General features: G+C 38.2%; 1 protein-coding gene across 4 annotated transcripts in view; it reads left to right on the top strand.

Moving 5' to 3' along the window:
- Positions 1 to 13018, top strand: part of AKAP11 (A-kinase anchoring protein 11) — a 323323-nt gene that overhangs the window by 256341 nt on the left and 53964 nt on the right. For all 4 annotated transcript variants that reach the window (XM_053707970.1, XM_053707974.1, XM_053707972.1 and 1 more), the window contains one exon: positions 4552 to 4598. In XM_053707970.1, coding sequence (XP_053563945.1) covers positions 4552 to 4598 — 47 coding nt within the window. The remainder of the gene's footprint in view (positions 1 to 4551; positions 4599 to 13018) is intronic.

Genomic DNA, 13018 nt, shown 5'->3' on the forward strand with positions numbered 1-13018 from the left:
GAACATAAATAAACTTTGATAGATGCTTGAGAATAGATTTCAAAACAATCCTTAAATGGCGGCAAAATGGGTCAGCTTTGTATTGACTGCTGATTTACCTAATGGAAACCAATTAGGCTTGTGGGTACCTGAAAAATTATAGGATTTTCCTTAAACATTAAGTATTCCTCCGCAGTGAGAGTTGCAGTATTGAGTTTGAGAAAGGCTGCGCACAGCCGAAACGCGTTACTCTAATACTGGACCACTTGGGCTTCCGTAGCCACATTGTACTGACTGCCGCAAACATTCTCCTAAGCTGTGTAACTTGATCTCTCCAGGGAAGCACAGGACCGTTTGAAATCTGCCGCCTGGAGTAACAAACAAACACAGAGGAACATCACTTGGCTTCCGGTGTAAGTATTAGTAAACACCTTGCCAATTTGAACTCATTTTGTGTTTGTAAAAGGATTCTCTTGTCCTTTCTTCTCGCCTCTATTCTGCAGTTTTGCCAACTCTGCAACTTTGGGAAGGAAAAAGTAAAACGCTAACCTTGCTAACATCGCTGTGTCTATTAAACACATGTGTCTGCTTTACTAATACGGCTTGCCACATATGCCACAATCTATTAGATTGGAACCATATCATCTCATCAACATCATCTCATTGGTCTCGTTTGTATGCTTTATATGTTATGCTTTATATGTTCTGCTTATTATCCATTTATTATGTGTATCTGAATGGTCTAATCATTATATGCTTGCATTGATTTGATTTTATTTTTCTGTTTTTGTTTTCGCATTGTAATAAATACATTTTAAATACATTTTATATAGTTGTGCTAATATAGGATTATCTAGACATTAGTATACTACACTCATTAAGCTATCTTCGGATAGCGCAGCTAAATAACTTATCACTTAGCTACAGTTTGTAGTTAAAGTGATTACTCTAGTCCTAATTTTATATTAAGGAGTTTGGGGATTCCTTATATTTATTTTTAGCATCTTTGTGTAAATACTCACAGCGCAGAGGCCATTTTTTTCAATATTTTTTTTCAATATTTGACTAGGGTCAACAGCCAAGGTCGGCACGGATAACCACTATCACCTAAACAATTTAAAAAAAAAAAAAGTCAATTACACATTCAAAAAAATTGCAATCTAGAATGAACTATTAACAAGTAATTCATAATTGAAAATTCCATTTTCGTAATACTATGTTCATTTATACATATTCCTCATTTCATTTAGAATTAAAAAATTGAAAATAATTTCATATTTACACAACCGCCACGTGTCGCCACGTTCGAATGCAGAAAATAAAGCTGATTGTTTCAGAATGTGGAAATCATGGCATGAACCAGGAAATCCTGAACGAATAGCCCAAATTCTAAGGTTAGAATCACACACAGCCTGTACATTTAGTGAATGAAAGATTTTCCGGTTCCTATATTGCTCCTCCCTTAAGGATGGTGGTCTAAGAGCAATATGGGTGCAATCAATAGTACATTGGGCATACCAGCTTCTTGGTAAAATAATGACTTTACTGTATGCCATTCATGCACATTCCTGGGAACATAAATAAACTTTGATAGATGCTTGAGAATAGATTTCAAAACAATCCTTAAATGGCGGCAAAATGAAGGCTGACTCATGTCCACATCATCACTAGATACACCTTGAAAAGAACCGGTTGCCGAAAAATCCAAAACAGCCAGTAATTTTAAAAGTCCTGGTATTGCCCTTGTTCTTCTAGTTATGTGATCAATGTCATTTTTAATCAGCGAATAAAGATTTAGTATGCTCTCACGATTAAGCTGAAATTTGCGCTTCGTTTCTTTATCAGATAATGCCTCAAGTCCACAAAGGGGCAGAAACAATCTTGGAACTCTTTGGCGTCTCCGTATAGGCATATTTCCATAATTTTGACTATTTTCAGGGGACCGTGCCAAGGAAATAGCAGCCAAAATGAAAAAGAACTCCATGTTCTCTGAAGAAAAAAAGGAGTAAATTCAATGTTCTCCACAATGGTTATGGAGTACATTCACAGTCGGATTTATAGGAGAATTTTAGGTTCTCCTTTGGCGCTAAATAATGATAAATATGAATTTTGGCGATTACTTAGGAGTATTTCTCTAAATACGACCAAAATACAGCATTTTTACGCTGTATTTGGCGCACCTGTGCACCTTAGCGAGAGAGAATAGAGTGGGAGAATTTTGCGTTTGTATTTGATCATTTTTGGGCGTAAATTGAGTTGATAAATCAGAGAATAAATCCAACAGCGTAATTATAGGTGCAAATGTAGGAGAATTCTGATGATAAATAGAGCCCGTATTGTTTCTCTGTTCCCCCCTCCCCCACTTATGCTGTTGTCGTACCAGCATAGTTTGAAAGTTGTTGAAACATTTGTAAAGTAAGACAAATGACTAGAAATTGGTTTTAGACATTTAATTAAAAAATCAAGGACATACATATATCGCAGGTGGGATATGTTATGAGTCTAGGGAGTAGAGAAGTAGACCAGGCAGGAAAGTTGACAGACTGATGTGAGGTCACAGTCCAACAGATGACAGATAACCTTATGAATAGCCAAAAAACAAGACTCTGGTAGACTGGAAAAGTCAACAGGCACAGAAGCAAGTAATGTGCTCATACAGGGCAGCAGTACTTGAGGGCAGATAACCGCTAGCAGGACAGAGTTCCATTATAGGTCAGGGTCAAGCATAGACTGCCAAATCAAATTGGATTTTAATGGGAAGCAGAAAACATGATTTGAAGAGTTTAGCAGGTTAAGCAGTGAATGGCTAACTAGTACAGGAACACCATGTAGTAAATGAAAGAACAGGTCACAATTGTCCTAGGTAGCAATGACCCATAAGAACCCAGGCAGTAATGACCAATATGGACACAAGCAGCAATGGTAACACAGACACTAGTGACTAGCAGGAACACAGGTAGAAATTGTCAATGATAACGCAAACACTAGTGACTAGCAGGAACACAGGTAGAAATGGTCAGTGGTAACGCAAACACTAGTGACTAGCAGGAACACAGGTAGAAATGGTCAGTGATAACACAAACACTAGTGACTAGCAGGAACACAGGTAGAAATGGTCAGTGGTAACACAAACACTAGTGACTAGCAGGAACACAGGTAGAAATGGTCAGTGATAACACAAACACTAGTAACTAGCAGGAACACAGGTAGAAATGGTCAGTCATAACGCAAACACTAGTGACTAGCAGGAACACAGGTAGAAATGGTCAGTGATAACGCAAACACTAGTGACTAGCAGGAACACAGGTAGAAATGGTCAGTGATAACGCAAACACTAGTGACTAGCAGGAACACAGGTAGAAATGGTCAGTCATAACGCAAACACTAGTGACTAGCAGGAACACAGGTAGAAATGGTCAATGATAACGCAAACACTAGTGACTAGCAGGAACACAGGTAGAAATGGTCAGTGATAACACAAACACTAGTAACTAGCAGGAACACAGGTAGAAATGGTCAGTGATAACACAAACACTAGTAACTAGCAGGAACACAGGTAGAAATGGTCAGTGATAACACAAACACTAGTAACTAGCAGGAACACAGGTAGAAATGGTCAGTGATAACGCAAACACTAGTGACTAGCAGGAACACAGGTAGAAATGGTCAGTGATAACACAAACACTAGTAACTAGCAGGAACACAGGTAGAAATGGTCAGTCATAACGCAAACACTAGTGACTAGCAGGAACACAGGTAGAAATGGTCAGTGATAACACAAACACTAGTAACTAGCAGGAACACAGGTAGAAATGGTCAGTGATAACACCAACACTAGTAACTAGCAGGAACACAGGTAGAAATGGTCAGTCATAACGCAAACACTAGTGACTAGCAGGAACACAGGTAGAAATGGTCAGTGGTAGCAGACACTAGTGACTAGCAGGAACACAGGTAGAGATGATCAGTGGTAACAGACACTAGTGACTAGCAGGAACACGGGTAGAAATGGTCAGTGGTAATACAGACACTAGTGACTAGCAGGAACACAGGTAGAAATGATCAGTGGTAACAGACACTAGTGACTAGCAGGAACACAGTTAGAAATGGTCAGTGGTAATACAGACACTAGTGACTAGCAGGAACACAGGTAGAAATGGTCAGTGGTAACACAGACACTGACTAGCAGGAACACGGGTAGAAATGGTCAGTGGTAGCAGACACTAGTGACTAGCAGGAACACAGGTAGAAATGGTCAGTGGTAACACAGACACTGACTAGCAGGAACACGGGTAGAAATGGTCAGTGGTAGCAGACACTAGTGACTAGCAGGAACACAGGTAGAAATGGTCAGTGGTAACAGACACTAGTTATTTGTCCCTCTAAATTTAAGGACCTTTTATGTAACCTTTTTTCATACAAATTAATATTTTAAACATGTTTTACTGCTGCATTTTCATATACATGATATAAATATTTTGAGTATAATGTAACTTGTATCTTTTTTTTTTGCATGAATCTTGTATTTATATAATTTTCTGACATTAAAGATATTTTTTTGTTGTTTAACAGTGATGGAACAGAAGATAAAGGTGAAGGTTTGAACATTAATTCAGAAGGTAATGTGTAATTTGGCATAGTGTCTTCATAAATCTCAGATACATTCACAAAAGTGTTTGTTTTTATACAGCTCATTGATATATCAGTAATTGTTACAAAGGTAAAATACCTTCAAGCATATCATTACAGATGAAAGTATTATAGACGTCCTGAAGATTTTGCTTTTGTTACAATATATATTTATAATTATAATTTATTCCTAACAATGTTGTTTTATTACAAGCAAAAGAGATTAAGAAATGGAATGCAAAAAAAGAAAATGAAGTTCACTGTCTGGTGCATGATCTTGTAGTTCTTTAAAACTACATTTGACCATATAATGAAAAGATGAACACAATTTACTTTTTTAAATGCCAATTGCAATTAATGAGCACTGTAGTATTTTCTTTGTTTATTCACTGCCACAGTAAACCTAACTGCAAATCCCTCTGCAGCAAATACCCTAACCACACCCCCGACTTCATTGATCTTGCACTACTAGATTGTAAAGTTCCTTAAAGTAATGTGAATTTTAGCAGTTTTTTTAACTTTATGATCTGTGTTTACCACGTTGTTGTTCACTTTGTGGATGGTAATAGCTGAATAAAAGTAGGTTTTGCATTCTATTTGATTGCTGTTTCACTTACTAAAACATGTTTTCCTTTGGATGCCCCACAAACTTTTAAGGATTCTTTAGCTAGAATGTGTCTAAAGCTTTGAACAAATGAGCTGAAATCCTAAATTTGAAAAAATGTATTTGAACCTAGTCTCAGGTCTAAAAATGATTTGTTTTCTTAGGTAAATATGATTTTCTTTCATGTAATTGACAAGAGTCCATGAGATAGTGACGTATGGGATATACAATCCTACCAGGAGGGGCAAAGTTTCCCAAACCTCAGAATACCTATAAATACACCCCTCACCACACCCACAATTCAGTTTTACAAACTTTGCCTCCCTGTAGAGATATATATTATGTATTAATATAATGTTTTAAATATATGTATTGTACTTATATTGCCATTAGTCAGGTTTATGTATATTTCCTTTTGCAGACTATCAGTTTCAATATTGGGAAAACATATTTAGGAAGTTATTTTTTCTTACCTGGGGTATAGTCTTTTCTTCAAATTAACTGCTTTTACATTAAATTTTGCGGGAAAAATTAGGCTCGCGAGGTTGCAAAATGCTAATATTGCATCATTCTTGGCGCGAGAAGTTTTTTGGCGCGAAGGTACGTTCGGTGATGCAAATTCGTCATTTCCGGCGTCTTAGTTGACGCAAGGTTGCGTCTGCCATGACGCAAGTTGCGTCATTTCCGGATGTTGTTAGCGTGAAAAAAAATTATTTTTTGTTGTGGTTCATACTTGGCACCAAATATTTTATTTATTTAAACCCCACTTCACAGAGAATCACAGCTCATTCTACTAGATCAGTTTCCACTTCGTGGGCCTTTAAAAATGAAGCATCAGTTGATCAAATTTGCAATGCAACAACTTGGTCTTCTTTGCACACATTTACTAAATTCTACTGTTTTGATGTATTTGCCTCTTCGGAAACAGTTTTTGGTAGAAAGGTTCTTCAGGCAGCTGTTTCAGTTTGATTCCTCTGCTTATGAGAAAATTTATTTTTTTTGGATGTGGATTTAATTTTTTCAGCGGAAAATGGCTGTTTTTATTTTTATCCCTCCCTCTCTAGTGACTCTTCTGTGGAGTACCACATCTTTGGTATTACTATCCCATATGTCACTAGCTCATGGACTCTTATGTATGAACTTACCTGATAAATTAATTTCTTTCTTATTGGTAAGAGACCCACCCTTTTTATGGTGGTTATGTTTTTTTGTATAAAGCACAATTATATTTCCAGTTCCTTTTTTGATGCTTTTTACTCCTTTTTCTATCACCCCACTACTTGGCTATTCATTAAACTGAATTGTGGGTGTGGTGAGGGATGTATTTATAGGCATTTTGAGATTTGGGAAACTTTGCCCCTCCTGGTAGGATTGTATATCCCATACGTCACTAGCTCATGGACTATAATATGAAGAAATAAATTTATCAGGTAAGTTCTTACATAAATTATGTTTTATTTAAGTTGTCCTCAAAAGGTTTGTTGCCACATCAGTGGCAGAATGTTTGTGCAATTTAGCATCTCTTTCTCCTAATCACATTCTGAGTTTTTTTATCACTCAAAATGATTTTCAACATCTCACCTCAGAGTCTCCCAGAAATGGCTTCATGCACACAAATTGCACTTCTAAGGAATCGGCTACAGGGCAAAAAGCAGTGCTTTGTAATGTACACTAAGCATATGGTAGCTCTCATTGAGGTATAGTAGCTCAGGCCTCTGTGTGTTTCATGGGTCTACTGGCCCTTATTTCTTTTATATGATGATGATGATGATGGTCCATAGGAATTCATAACGTGGGATAATTCCCACCACTAGGAGGTGGTCAAAAACTTGCCACCTACTGTCCTCAGTTTTGTTCTTGGCCTCCAGCTACTTGCTTTTGGATTATTTTATGGGAGATCAGACCAATGTGAGACCCATAACACATTGGATACATTCATTCAGCATGAGGAAATCAGCAGGAGGATGCAACCAGCAATCTGAATGATACAGCGATATAGGAATACCTTTGTTATGTGAGCAGTATCCTGCTATAGGATTTCAGCCATAACTGCCCTCAGGTTTTGCAGGGTCTCCCCCTGTGGAACTACAGATATTTCCTCTCAGATCCTTTGCTGTACAAGTACTGGAAGGGCTCTACTGTATACAGCTACAGACATCATGTTGGTAAGCTCAGTGGAGGGGTGTCTCAGTCAGGTAAGTGGTTACATTACTCATACAGCCCATTGGCTATAAGTAGGTACTTGTTTTGTCAAATATAGCATAGCTGGGTGCCTAGCATACCTACCTACCTGCACACACATTTTGGAAGAAAATTTCTCACATGAAGGGGTCTAATCCTTTCTTAGTGGACACATTGAGAGAACTGATACCTTTGGCAACATTCATCATCTTTTTTTTTATTCTTTTTATCAGAATTTTTTAATTTTAGGTGTATGATCGTTTAAGGCAACAGGAAGGGAAGCTTGTGTCAGGGGTTATTTGCTGACTTTTTTAGTATATTTTATATTTTAAACTTATTTTTTGGCCTGCTTAGTGCCTGCGATCATTTTGGTGGTTAGCGCCGCCCCCTCCAATTTGGCACCCTTACTCCTGATCTCTGTCTTTGGAAAGGTTAGGAAGTTTTTCAAGCTAACAACTGCATTGCTGAATTTTTCCTTGTCCCTGCCTGCAAAAGATCATTTTTCTGAGAGGTTGAGTACACATACAAGAGCTGCTGGAGGGGTGGGTAAGCTCAGTTTACTTCTAATGGCTTTAGTGAATTTTTATTATCTCTCTCTCATTGTTTTCTCTCATTTATTTGTGTTTGATGTGTTTTTAGAAGTGTGGCTTAAAGAAGTAGATTTTTTCTTTTACTCATTTTGAATATAACATTTGGTATTTTCAACATTCGCCTTGTTATTATTGAACTGTTTGCTAATTTTATGGAGTCCAGCATGTCTGTTCCCCCTGTACTAATGTCAGAGCCATTAGAAGGGAGAGCTACAGATGCAGTACCTCTATTTACTTTGGAAAACGTTTCCAGTCTGTCAGGTTAAAGGGACACTGAACCCAATTTATTTATTTTGTGATTCAGATAGAGCATGCAATTTTAAGCAACTTTCTAATTTACTCCTATTATCAATTTTTCTTCTTTCTCTTGCTATCTTTATTTGAAAAAGAAGGCATCTCTGCTTTTTTCTTGGTTCAGAACTCTTGACAGCACTTTTTGATTGGTGGATGAATTTATCCACCAATCAGCAAGGACAACCCAGGTTGTTTACCAAAAATGGGCCGGCATCTAAACTTACATTCTTGCATTTCAAATAAAGTTACCAAGAGAATAAAGAAAATTTGATAATAGGAGTAAATTAGAAAGTTGCTTAAAATTTCATTCTCTATCTGAATCACGAAAGAAAAAATTTGGGTTCAGTGTCTCTTTAACCAACTATGTAATAGTTGTGCACATCAGCTTTTACATGCGAATCAGCTACCAGCCATTATATCTGCCCTGACCTGTATATGTTACGCAAAAGACTACCACTGATTTTACCCATGAATTTAAAAGCAATTTGCACAATGCTATGGCTGAATATTTGGTAGTTATCCTCAAACCAAGTTAGCGCAAGCGCAAGTCTGGGAATTTGTCAGCATCTCATGATGTAGATGTGCAGGTTTCTTCCCTTCATGTTGAGATTTCTCAAATTTTGCAAAGTTCTGGTTAGGACTCTGATTTTAAATCGGACTCTGCTGCCTCTGAGGGGGGAACTGTCTTCTGAGGAACACAGAGTTTCTGAGCCAAAATTTGACTCTGTTTTCATGTTTTAAAGTTGAGCATATTCATAACCTAATACATAAGAGTACTTCAAACTCTGGTTATTTCTGAGTCAAAGCTTGCAGAATCTAAGCCAGTAAATAAATTGAACATGACTTTTAAGTCTCCTCCTAAAATTCTTGAAGTTTTTCAGGTACCTAATTAGGTTTCAGATTATATCATCAAAAAGTGTGAAAAGCCTGGCATTCCATTTTCTTTGCCTGCCAGATTAAAACATTTTTTATTTGGAATTGTGGGAAACTTTCACAAAGATGGATGGAGCTATCTCTACATTAGCAAAACATACCTCTATCCTTATGGAAGAAACACTTCTTTCAAGGATCCTATGCAAGCTTGTGTCTCAGATAGGTCTTCAGCTAAGACCAGCAATAGCTATTACATGTGTAACTGCAGCTATAGCAGATCCATATTCTGCTGAAGATCTTCAGAAATGCATTCATGTTGTAAAGAAGTCTAATGCATTTATTTGTGATGCTGTCATGGACATTATCAAAATTGATATTAAGAATATGTCCATAGCAATCCTTTTAATAATTGGTCAGCTGATGTCTAAAAATAGATTGAGTCCTTTCAAGAAAACAACATTTTTTTATCAGATCTGGACTATAATTAAAACTGTGACTGGAGGTAAAGGCACCTTTCTCCAACATTGGTGTGTCCGGTCCACGGCGTCATCCTTACTTGTGGGATATTCTCTTCCCCAACAGGAAATGGCAAAGAGTCCCAGCAAAGCTGGTCACATGATCCCTCCTAGGCTCCGCCCACCCCAGTCATTCTCTTTGCCGTTGCACAGGCAACATCTCCACGGAGATGGTTAAGAGTTTTTTGTAGTTTTATTCTTCTATCAAGTGTTTGTTATTTTAAAATAGTGCTGGTATGTACTATTTACTCTGAAACAGAAAAGGATGAAGATTTCTGTTTGTAAGAGGAAGATGATTTTTAGCAGACAGTAACTAAAATCGATTGCTGTTTCCACACAGGAGTTGAGATGAAGTAACTTCAGTTGGGGGAAACAGTTAGCAGTCTTTTCTGCTTAAGGTATAACTAGCCATATTTCTAACAAGACCATGTAATGCTGGAAGGCTGTCATTTCCCCTCATGGGGACCGGTAAGCCATTTTCTTAGTTAAACATAAAAGAATAAAGGGCTTCAAAAAGGGCTTAAAAACTGGTAGACATTTTTCTGGGTTAAAACAATTGCTTTACTAGGCATATTATGCAGATTCTAACTAATTATTGGTATTATAATCTTGGGGAACGTTTAGAAAAACGGCAGGCACTGTGTTGGACACCTTTTTCAGATGGGGGCCTTTCTAGTTATAGACAGAGCCTCATTCTGGGACTGTATAGGGGTTAAATGTAAAAACGGCTCCGGTTCCGTTAATTTAAGGGTTAAAGCTCTGAAATTTGGTGTGCAATACATTTAATGCTTTAAGACACTGTGGTGAAATTTTGGTGAATTTTGAACAATTCCTTCATACTTTTTCACATATTCAGTAATAAAGTGTTTTCAGTTTGAAATTTAAAGTGACAGTAACGGTTTTATTTTAAAACGTTTTTTGTGCTTTGTTGACAAGTTTAAGCCTGTTTAACATGTCTGTACCATCAGATAAGCTATGTTCTATATGTATGAAAGCCAATGTGTCTCAACATTTAAATTTATGTGATAATTGTGCCATAGTGTCCAAACAAAGTAAGGACAGTAATGCAACAGATAATGATATTGCCCAAGATGATTCCTCAAATGAGGGGAGTAAACATGATACTACATCATCCCCTACTGTGTCTACACCAGTTATGCCCACACAGGAGGCCCCTAGTACATCTAGTGCGCCAATACTTATTACCATGCAACAATTAACGGCTGTAATGGATAACTCCATAGCAAATCTTTTATCCAAAATGCCTACTTATCAGAGAAAGCGCGATTGCTCTGTTTTAAACACTGAAGAGCAAGAGGACGCTGATGATAACTGTTCTGACATACCATCACACCAATCTCAAGGGGCCATGAGGGAGGTTTTGTCTGATGGAGAAATTTCAGATTCAGGAAAAATTTCTCATCAAGCTGAACCTGATGTTGTGACATTTAAATTTAAATTAGAACATCTCCGCGCACTGCTTAAGGAGGTGTTATCTACTCTGGATGATTGTGACAATTTGGTCATTCCAGAGAAATTATGTAAGATGGACAAGTTCCTAGAGGTTCCGGTGCCCCCGACGCTTTTCCTATACCCAAGCGGGTGGCGGACATAGTAAATAAAGAGTGGGAAAGGCCCGGCATACCTTTTGTTCCCCCCCCTGCCCTATATTTAAGAAATTATTTCCTATAGTCGACCCCAGAAAGGACTTATGGCAGACAGTCCCCAAGGTCGAGGGGGCGGTTTCTACTCTAAACAAACGCACTACTATTCCTATCGAAGATAGTTGTGCTTTCAAAGATCCTATGGATAAGAAATTAGAGGGTTTGCTTAAAAAGATTTTTGTACAGCAAGGTTACCTTCTACAACCAATTTCATGCATTGTTCCTGTCACTACGGCAGCGTGTTTCTGGTTCGAGGAACTAGAAAAATCGCTCAGTAAAGAATCTTCGTATGAGGAGGTTATGGACAGAGTTCAAGCACTTAAATTGGCTAACTCTTTTGTTTTAGATGCCGCTTTGCAATTAGCTAGATTAGCGGCGAAAAATTCAGGGTTTGCTGTCGTGGCGCGCAGAGTACTTTGGCTAAAGTCTTGGTCAGCGGATGTGTCTTCCAAGACAAAATTGCTTAACATTCCTTTCAAAGGTAAAACATTATTTGGACCTGATTTGAAAGAGATTATTTCAGACATCACTGGGGGAAAGGGCCACGCCCTCCCACAGGATAGGTCTTTTAAGGCTAATAATAAGCCTAATTTTCGTCCCTTTTGCAGAAACGGACCAGTCTCTAATTCTGTATCCTCTAAGCAAGAGGGTAATACTTCACAACCCAAACCAGCCTGGAAACCAATGCAAGGCTGGAACAAGGGTAAGCAGGCCAAGAAGCCTACCACTGCTACCAAAACAGCATGAAGGGATAGCCCCCGATCCGGGACCGGATCTAGTGGGGGGCAGACTTTCTCTCTTTGCTCAGGCTTGGGCAAGAGATGTTCAGGATCCTTGGGCGCTAGAAATAGTTTCTCAAGGTTATCTCCTGGAATTCAAGGAACTACCCCCAAGGGGAAGGTTCCACAGGTCTCAATTATCTTCAAACCAAAAAAAGAGACAGGCATTCTTACATTGTGTAGAAGACCTGTTAAAGATGGGAGTGATACATCCAGTTCCAATAAGAGAACAAGGAATGGGATTTTATTCCAATCTGTTCATAGTTCCCAAAAAAGAGGGAACATTCAGACCAATTTTGGATCTAAAGATCCTAAACAAATTTCTCAGGGTACCATCGTTCAAAATGGAAACTATTCGAATGATCCTACCTACTATCCAGGAAAATCAATTTATGACTACCGTGGATTTAAAGGATGCGTACCTACATATTCCTATCCACAAGGAACATCATCAGTTCCTAAGGTTCGCTTTTCTGGACAAGCATTACCAGTTTATGGCACTTCCATTTGGATTAGCCACTGCTCCAAGGATTTTCACAAAGGTACTAGGGTCCCTTCTAGCGGTTCTAAGACCAAGGGGCATTGCAGTAGTACCTTACTTGGACGACATCCTGATTCAAGCGTCGTCCCTGTCAAAAGCAAAGGCTCATACGGACATCGTCCTAGCCTTTCTCAGATCTCACGGATGGAAGGTGAACAAAGAAAAAAGTTCTCTGTCCCCGTCAACAAGAGTTCCCTTCTTGGGAACACTAATAGATTCCTTAGAAATGAGGATTTTTCTGACAGAGGTCAGAAAATCAAAACTTCTAAGCTCTTGTCAAGTACTTCATTCTGTTCCTCGTCCTTCCATAGCGCAGTGCATGGAAGTAATAGGATTGATGGTTGCAACAATGGACATAGTTCCTTTTGC

The sequence above is a fragment of the Bombina bombina genome, chromosome 3 (genome assembly GCF_027579735.1).
Source record: "Bombina bombina isolate aBomBom1 chromosome 3, aBomBom1.pri, whole genome shotgun sequence".
NCBI lineage: Eukaryota > Metazoa > Chordata > Amphibia > Anura > Bombinatoridae > Bombina > Bombina bombina.